The sequence below is a fragment of the Triticum urartu genome, chromosome 5A (assembly GCF_056163025.1).
Source record: "Triticum urartu cultivar PI428250 chromosome 5A, HENAU_Tu73, whole genome shotgun sequence".
Taxonomy (NCBI): Eukaryota; Viridiplantae; Streptophyta; class Magnoliopsida; order Poales; family Poaceae; genus Triticum; species Triticum urartu.
In genome coordinates, this window is record NC_141877.1 from 512,778,588 (window position 1) to 512,788,407 (window position 9,820).

The 9,820-nt window shown below is 47.1% G+C and overlaps 1 protein-coding gene across 1 annotated transcript; it reads left to right on the top strand.

Moving 5' to 3' along the window:
- Window positions 1-228: 228 nt before the first annotated feature.
- On the top strand, window positions 229-2,185 carry LOC125510199 (cytochrome P450 71A1). Its single transcript, XM_048675299.2, has 2 exons — window positions 229-1,200; window positions 1,310-2,185. Exons 1-2 carry the CDS (start codon window positions 310-312, stop codon window positions 1,928-1,930), a joined length of 1,512 nt encoding a protein of 503 aa, XP_048531256.1. The 5' UTR covers window positions 229-309; the 3' UTR covers window positions 1,931-2,185.
- Window positions 2,186-9,820: the final 7,635 nt, after the last annotated feature.

Here is a 9,820-nt window from a genome sequence, read left to right on the forward strand (position 1 = left end):
AACTTTTACTTCCGCCGTAATTGGTCTTGGTAGTTAAATTTACGATCAAAGTTGAAGCATGGAGATAGAGGAAACACTACATTGTGAAATGGAGGGGTACGTTGACTATATCTCCATCAGGGTTCACGTCAAGTCAGACGGACGACATCACTTTTCTAAGACAAAATCGCAAAGTGACAAAAATGCGACGATGCGAAGACAAGAACACTGCCGTGGCTGCTCCGCAGTCCGCACTCACAACGCCACACGATATATTATCCAGCCCAAGATTTCCAACTACTCCAGTATTTGTTCTCCGGCGGAAGGTGGATGTCTCCGTACGCCGTCCTCGCCGCCGTGCTTCTCGCCTTCTGCTACGCCGTCTGGAAGGCTCGAGGCGGCGGCGGCAGCAGCAGGCTCCCGCCCTCGCCGCCGTCGCGTCCGCTGCTCGGCCACCTCCACCTCCTGGGCCGGCTGCCGCACCGCTCCTTGCGCGAGCTGCACGCTCGGTACGGCACCGATGGCGGCCTCCTGCTCTTGCAGCTCGGGCGCAGGCGCACGCTGGTGGTGTCCACGGCGGCCGCCGCGGCGGACCTGTACAAGAACCACGACCTCGCCTTCGCCTCCCGCGTGCCCAGCGCGCCGGTGGACAAGCTCACGTACGGCTCCATCAACGTCTCCTTCTCGCCCTACGGCGACGCCTGGCGCCGCAGCAAGAAGATGGCCGTCGTCCACCTCCTCTCCCCGCGCCGCGTCGACTCGTTCGCCCCCGTGCGCGCCGTTGAGGTGGCCGCGCTCGTCGCCGGGGCACGCCGCGCCGCGGAGGCGGGGGAGATCGTGGAGCTGAGGGAGCTCCTCTGCGCCTACAGCAACGCGGTGGTTACCCGCGCGACGACCGGAGCCGCAGGGGCCACGGCGGAGAAGCTAAAAAAGCTTTTGGGTAACTCCGCAGCGTTCTTGTCGGGGCTCCAGGCGGAAGACGTGCTCCCCGGCGCGGCGGCGAAGGTTGTTAGGTGGGCGACGGGGCTCGAGAAGAGGCTGGACGCAGAGCTCCAACTGTGGGACAAGTTCCTATCGGAGACAATCGCCGAGCACCTTGAGAAGAAGAAGTGTGACGGGAGGGCAGGGGAGGAGGACTTCCTGGACGTCCTGCTTCGGCTGAGGGAAGAAGGCACCGCCGGACTCGAGCTCACCGACGATCGCATCAAAAGCATCATCAAGGTTATCGTCAATCGATCACATAATTTCTTTGGTTTTAATTTCTCAGCAAAATGTTTAATATATTTTGTTCTTTGGTACTCTGGCCAATTCTTGGGTTGGGTGCGTGCAGGACATAATAGCCGCCGGAACAGACACATCGTCCGTCACGCTGGAATGGGCCATGGCGGAGCTGGTCGGGAACCCACGGGCAATGGCCAAGCTGCAGGACGAGATAAGCCGAGCCACCGAAGGCAAACCGAGCATCGAGGAAGACGACCTGAGAAGGATGGAGTACCTGAGGGCGGTGCTGAAGGAGGTGCTCCGGCTACACCCGGTGGCACCGCTCCTCGTCCCGCACCAATCGACCACGATGGCGGTCGTGCAGGGCTACGAGATCCCGGCCGAGACGGCGCTCTTCGTCAACGCCTGGGCGATCGGAAGGGACCCGGCGGCGTGGGGAGCGACGGCGGAGGAGTTCCAGCCGGAGCGGTTCCTGGGCGGCGGCGGCGCTGAGGGCGTGGACCTACGGGGGAACGACTACCAGCTCCTCCCGTTCGGCGCGGGTCGGCGGCTCTGCCCCGGCATCGGCTTCGCGATGCCGGTGCTGGAGATGGCGCTCTCCAGCCTCGTGCGCCACTTCGACTGGGAACTCCCCGCCGGGGCGCGCCTGGACATGAGTGAGGCGCCGGGGCTGACCACGCCGCCGCTGGCTCCGCTGCGACTCGCCCCCAAGTGCAGGGGGCAGCAGTAGCAGTGCCACTACACTAGTTACTACTACTAGAAATAAAAGAGATGGGTCTATTTGTGGGCATGTGATATTCTGATGTCTGTATAACGAGCCGTATCGCATCGTTTGTGGGCCAGTGGCCTATAGATTCTTCTGCCATGTACGTAGTACTGTTAGCCCAGGTTCTTTTGATTGCCCGTGTGGACGGCGATGTGCATAATTCATGCGTGAAGACACAATATCTGTTGCGCAAGATTTATTTGGCTGGTTTTTAATTAATCACGTGCAGATGTTTAGCCTGTTTGTTAATTATATCGTACTGTGCTATCAGACGCGTTTTTTTCTGGGAGTTGCGCCATAAAGTGCTGTTGAAAAGATACGTACTAAAGTTACAGGGAGGCGGCCATACAGTTCTCTGGACCGTGTGCACGCTGCCAGAAAAGTTCTTAATGTTAGTTGAGTCCCTGGCTCCCCAATTAATTGACCTGCAATAATACCTACGGCTTCTCCCAATTCGACCAGATCACTATAAATAGGACTCCGGCCATAGCATAATTGACAGATCCAAAAAGTGCTTCGGCAAGTAAAGGGGGTTATAATATATATTGGTTGTGCTCGAAATGGTTGTGCTCGAAAGGCAGTTATGAATTGATTGATTAATCCAATTCCAATATCTTGATTTCGCGCGGCAATGCATCGTGAACCGATATATATATCGTCTGCTAATACACGACCAATTAGTGTTTGGACAAAAAGTTTTTCCGTCATCCCATTTTGAGGACTTACAGAAATACCTTGAATAGTACCACAATCTCTTCTACGCACAATAATATGTTGAACTACTTCAACAAGTCTACGTGTAAGATATCCAGCACCTGCTGTTCTTCTAAAAATGCCGAACCCAATCGTTGCATAAAAATTCGTACCGTGCTTTTATGTTTACGAGCTAAAGTTCTAGCACATGAAAGTCGAAGTATATACTTTAGTCGATACAAAGTCCGTTTTTTCGAAGATCCACTATGATAATGAAAAAGATTTCTACATATCCGACCAAATCAATCAAGAATATCCCAATCTGATAAATCTGTCCACATGCCGGCAAAAACGACAATCTTAATCTATGAACGAAAAGAATTTACAGAGTAAACTTTGGACAAAAAAAATTCATCCAATTGATCCTTTTATGTAGCGCCTGACAGACAGGCGACATACCGTATTATGCACCACCTGACTGATAGGCGTTACACGCCTCGTAATATCATACTTAGGACTACTTAAAAATTGCTAAGTTAATGTGCAACACCTAAAAAATAGACACTACACTTCACAGTGTAACGCCTGTAGCATAGGCGCTGCACTAGTGGGCTTGCAAGAGTTCATACGCTAGCGTCCAAGCCGTTAACTCTAAACGATCCCCAAAGGCCGAAAAGGCTCATTATCACTGACAATGCATGGCTAGGAGAGGCACGACACGACAGTGCATGTACCTGCCCTGCTAATTCAGATTTCTTTTGGTTGACACGACAGTAATTTCTATGGCCAAGTTACCTACTACCAGCTACGTATAGGGCAGCCCATTTTATATGCATTTAGACACTAGTCAGAGATTTTGAACAGGGTACCTAGCTAATCCCTGACACGCCCCTCATTCCATGGTACAGAATGAGACAAACTTTTGATGCGTGCAAGGCCACGCTTTAGGCGCTACACTATATAGCTCTTAGGCATTGTACACTGACTTAGCAATTTTTAGTCAATTTGAAGTGCGATGCTGACAAGGTGTGTAACGCCTATCAATCAGACGCTGCATAGTATAGTGTGGCATCTGACTGTCGGGCGCTACACAAAAAGATTAGCTGGATGAATTTTTTTTATTAACAGTTCATTTTGTAAATTCTTTTCGTTCACAGCTCAAATTTGTTGTTTTTACCCATGCCTATGCGCTACACTGTACAGTCTATGTGCATGCACTGACGCTACATCTACAGCACATCTGCATCCTCCTTGCTGATTCAAATTTTGAAGGCCACGCCTTTCTTGGAGTCAACGCAACAGATGGTTGTGGCCTGTGGGAGTACCGGTGTTTCTGGCTACGGACATTTTTCATTTCGTCTGCAGGGTAGCACACCGCCAAATTTGATGGCTGCAAAAATTAATTATCCCGCTATTATATTGTCAGCTGTGAGCGCAAAAGTTTACGTTGACAGATCCATAATTATTAGCATGAACAAAAAAGTACTTCGTATTTTTTGCATTAAGTATGCTCATACTGATCAGAATGTTCTTCATCTTGGCAAGTAATTTTTCTTTAAACAGTTCTTCATATTGTCTCACCGCAGAAACAAGCTAGGTAATGATAGGTTCTCTCTTTTTTCTTTGCAAAGTTAAATCATGTTAGTAAAAAAGTTATGTAAATTTAATATATTTAATGACTATAAGTTCTTCATGTAATTTCAGTTAACAGTAGCAATGCCAAAGTTACTCAAAAGGTCAATGGAAATACTGCTTTCGCTCTAAAAAAATGTTACTCGAAAGCTTTTCGGGTATAATGGCAAAGTTCAGACACAACAATTTAAAAAAACAAAGTTTTGTTGAGTTAAATTTTTTTACTCCAAGTAAATTCAAAGAAATAACATGTTCATTTCCTAAGAGTATTGTACTCCTCATAAGGACTAGCATTCTTGAGCGATGCTATTATTACGTGTTGTTTTTACGAATATCTTACACACGTAATTCAAATCGCTGGTTGTAACATCCCAAATTTTCAATTTGGTATGTTATACACTAGATCATCATGCACATCATATTTCTTGCATTTTGGTTGATTCTAGAAATTTCACGCAACTCAAGGACCCTCGGAGAGAGTTGGAGATTTCGTTATTTTCATATTTGAGTTCTCTCAAATTTTGGAAAAGAGGATCATTTGATTTATTTTATTTCATCTTCAATTATTTTTCCAATATCAAAAATATAAGAGAGGGAATAATATGAATTTCCCACAGTTAGGAAAAATGAAGATCTAATGAATAAATCAAATTTTGGTTTTGCCGGAGTTTTGTTTGCTTTTTATTTGGATAGGGAAAAATGCGTGTTTTCAAAAATTGCATTCTAGGTCCGGAGTAAAGTTCATTTTGTTCGGCTCATTTTTAGGAGTCGAGGAAAATTTACTTTAGAATTTTTGGAATTCGTTTAGATTTTCTTTTCTTTTGTTTTTCCGCGCGCGGAACTATTTTTTAAAAAAAGAGAGAGAGCAGCGCCCCGCCTGGGCCAAGGGCCCAGCCGGCCGGCCCAGCGCCAGCCGCCGCCCCCAGGCCGAGTCCTAGGAGGACTCTAGGCCGCCGCCCCCCTCCTTTTCTTGCCCCCTCCCCCAAGAAACCCTCTCCCCCTCCCTCCTATAAATACCCCAAGACCCCCCCTCTCCTCCCCACACCAGCTCCGCCGCCCCAAGCAGCAGCAGCAGCCGCAGCCGCGCCGCCTGCCGCCGCCGCCGCCTAGCCGCCGCCCGGAGCCCCGCCTCCCGAGGTAGCCGCGCCGCCTCTTCTTTCCCTCGGATTCGGTTTTTCTTCTAGAAACCGTTCCGGTTTTCTTTTCCGTCTTTCTTCCGGCTTTGTTTCGGTTTTCTTCCGAAACCCTAGATCGGTTTTCCGTTTCTTTTTCGGTTTCTTTTCCGAAAACCCTAGATCGGTTTTCTTTCTTCTTTCGGACCGTTCGTCCTAACGAACGTGATCACCGATTATTCTTGGTTAACGAACGTCCATTCGTTTAACCGTTCTTCGTTTTCTTTTCGTCGGATTTATTCCGCGATCGTGATCTCAGATCCGATCCTCGTTTTAGTCTTTCTTCCCGCTCGTTTATTGGAATCAGGTGATTCAAGCGCCTGGAGTTTCGTCTCGAAACCGCCGTTCCAACTAATCAACTTGAACAAGCCTTTGCTACAGTAAAATTTGACCTAGTTTCAACTTGCTAGAACCGAGTTGTTTTCTTCCGCCGTTTGTTTTCCGTTTCTTTGTTCGGTTCTTTCTTTCTTTGCAACCGGAGTTCTTAAGTTGAACTCTCTGGTTCGTTCTCTTGTTCGAGTTTTACCTGTGCATTAGATGAGTACTTATTGTATGCTTGTTGTTTGTCTGCGATAGATCACCCGGATTGCGCCGCTTGTTACTTCGATTCCCTAGGTCTCGCGGATCATCAGCAAGGCAAGTAACACTTTGATCATACCTTCTCTACAACCCATGTTTTATTGCATTAGATCAATCCTCTCACACTGCATGATTAGGATCTAATTAAATTGTGGGATGGGAAGTAGATGAGGTAGTACCTATTACCTGTTTTTTTATGAAACCTTTGGGAGTTACTTCTACGTTTGCTTATTATGCCATGCTATGCTAGTAGATGTGGATTGGGTGAGTGATATCCATGACAGATGTGAGTTGATAATTTAATGGTTTTATCTAAGGTGGCAACTTAAACACACATCTGGGTGGATTGAGGCACCTGATGTCTATCAGGACTTGCCTGTTTTTTTTCGGACCGCCACCCAGGCTCAAAGGGATCATAAGATCTTTCATGCTAGAAACTTCCGTGTGCAGCCACAAGCCAGTATGGGCTCTGGCATAGTTGATTAAGTCGTGCGAACTCTTACGGGTAGACTAGCAGATGTAGGGGTTGTAGGTGGTACGGTCTACCCACATGTAAGGTGCTAGCGCTTCTGAAAGACCGTGTCTCGGTCATCCGTCTTCTCAAACACCATGTAGTGCGAGAAACCAAACAGAGGCGATCGAGTCTTGTGGGGAAAAGTGCGCAAACCTCTGCAGAGTGTACAAATTAATCATGATTAGCCGTGTCCCCGGTTATGGACAACTTGAGTATCTAGTACTTGAATATCATGTGAATCTCATCATGTTACTTCTAATTAATGTTGTTGGGTTTTAATTGTTCACTTAATTGGGATCGGAATGCTGTCAACCATTCTCGATGTTTAACAACTACCATGATAGTTAAATAAATTTATTCCTTTGCAGTAGGGAAAAACTGGCTTTACGCAAAATTGTAACCATAGAGCTTTCCACCAGCCATATATGCATGTAGTATAGCTGTTACATTCCATTACTCTCTATGTGTTACATTGCCAGCATATTCCATGTGCTGACCCGTTTTCGGGCTGCAACTTTCATGTTGCAGACTTTTCAGACGACGAGTAAGGTGCTTTTAGGTCGTGGTTCTATACTCAGTGATGCCGTTGGAGTTGATGGACCCATTTATCTTTCGAGTCTTCCCCTGTTATCGACATTATATGGCCTTAAGCCATATTTATTGTAATAAGTTCTCTTTGAGACAACGATGTAATAAGTGTGTGATTGCCACTCTGCTATAAATCCTTCGCTGTACTGTGTGGTGTCAGCATTACTGATCCAGGGATGACACCGGAGCACAGTAGGCTTGATCCATTCGGGTCGGGTCACCACAGAGATGGTATCAGAGCACACGCTGACTGTAGGATACGACCACTAAGTTAAAGCCATAGATTACCATTCTCTTCTCATTTTCTAACTCCTCATCTTTTCTACTCTTTTAGGATGACGACCGCGAAGATTAAGTACGCTCAACCGGATGAAGGCACACCATTTGGATTTCACCTGAAGGAAGTCACCAAGTACCTGAACATTGGATTACCAAGCTTCACGGGAACCTTCAACGCCACTCTGCCTGAAGAGGAGCGCTGGAAGATTCAAGCTCACGTTCCGGGAAGGACATTCGCGCCAATCACGAAGCCTATAGATAGTGTTTTCAATGCACCAACCTGGAGTCTGGGGAAGAGCATGGCAGATCATATTACCATAGGACGCATTGGAGAAGTTTACTAAGAAGGCCTCAAGGACACTATCTACCAGATTTGCGGACGCCGAGATGAACAATGGGAGTTAGTCAGCACCAAGAAGGATAGATCTATTGCATCTTTCATCCAGGAGTTAAACCAGCACATTCGACGCCACGAGAACCAGATGTGCAATGATGTGATAGAGTTGAAGAATGCAAAGGCAAGGATCATCGAGCTAGAAGGAGAACTGAAGTCTACACGCAAGGACTACATGGACGAGATCGTAGCTCTAGCAAGACACAATGGCGATCTTAAGAAGGAGATTGAAGAACTCAAGGGGAAGTTAGCATCCAGAAAGGAAGACATGTACGTCGCATGTCCGGACAACTACATCATCATCGACGACACCGATTCGGATCCAAGTGAACCCGACTTTGAAGACGAAACTGGAGCAGATATCATGGAGTCTTCCACCGGTTCAAATTTCTAGATGACCACCAAATAGTAGTAATATTCCCCCCCCCATGTAAACATTAGTTTGAGCACTTTTGCGATAGTTTTAGATCGTTTGTAAGCCCTTGTTTGATTGAATGAAGTGTTTTTGTGTGCATTTGCTCATGTGCATTTGGGTAGTGTTTTCCCTTTAAACCTCACTCTATTCTTAATTCTCGTCTTTTCTAAACCCTCAGATGCCTCCGAGACGTGATAATGGATTCCCACCGGAGCTCACTCAGTTGATCCAGCAGCAGAATCAATTGATGCAGATGTTAGTCCAGAACCAGCAAAACAACAACAACAACCCACCACCACCACCACCTGTTGACCACTTAGCTCGTTTCCTTAGGCTAAATCCGTCGGTGTTTTCCAGTAGCACCGAGCCGATAGTAGCAGACGATTGGCTCCGCAAGATAGGAAGGGACTTGACCACTGCAGGATGCACAGATGGTGAGAAAGTGAAGTTTGCCGCACATTAGCTTGACGGACCCGCGGCAGCATGGTGGGAGAATTTCACAGCCACTTACCCAGTTGACATTGTCACATGGGATCAGTTTCAGCAAGCTTTCCGCACTGCCCATGTTTCAGCAGGAGCTATGGCCATAAAGAAGCGTGAGTTTCACAACTTACGCCAAGGAGGAAGGACAGTTGGCCAGTACGTTGACGATTTCAGCAAGTTAGCATGTTATGCCCCAGATGACATTGCTACGGATGCAGCTAAGAAGGAGAAGTTTCTGGAAGGACTGAATGATGAACTAAGCATGCAGTTGATGGTAGCGAGTTTCAACAACTACCAGGAGTTGGTAGATCGTGCCATCATGATTGAAGGGAAGCAGCAGCAAATTGAGAACCGCAAGAGGAAATATGGACAGGGGAAGTATAATTCAGGAGCTTAGCAGAAGCCTCGTTTTACCCCTAGACCGGGAGGACATTTTCAGCATACCCATGGAGTAGGTAGCTCGCACAATCACAATGGCACCAAGAATGGTAATGGGAATGGAGGAAGCAACGGCCAGAATCAGACCATCCCATCAACCCCAACCAAGAGAGACCTGAGTCAAGTCACCTGTTTCAAGTGTTCCAAGACCGGACATTATGCCAATGAATGTCCCGAAGGCCAGAATGGAAATGGCAATGGAAGCTCTGGGAAGAAGCCGAACCCTTTTAACAGGGGGCAGGTGAACCACATTAGTGTGGAGGAGGTTGAAGATCAGCCTGATGCAGTAATCGGTAAGTTTCTGGTTAAGTCATTTACTGCACTTGTTCTTTTTGACACTGGTGCATCACATTCATACATATCAAGGGGATTTGTGGATAAATATAACCTGCCAACCCAAGCCCTTAGGTCACCCATGTTAGTAAGCTCACCAGGAGCGGAGTATATGGCTAAACGATGGTGTGATCGGTTACCATTAAGGATTGGAAACTATGTTTTTCCCTCAGACCTAATAGTATTGGAATCTCAAGGATTGGATGTGATAGTAGGCATGGATTGGTTATCAAAGTATGAAGGGAATATTGAGTGTGCTAGTAAGTCAATTTTGCTTACCACACCAGAAGGAAGAAGGATCAAGTATGTATCCCGGTATGTACCAAACAGGACA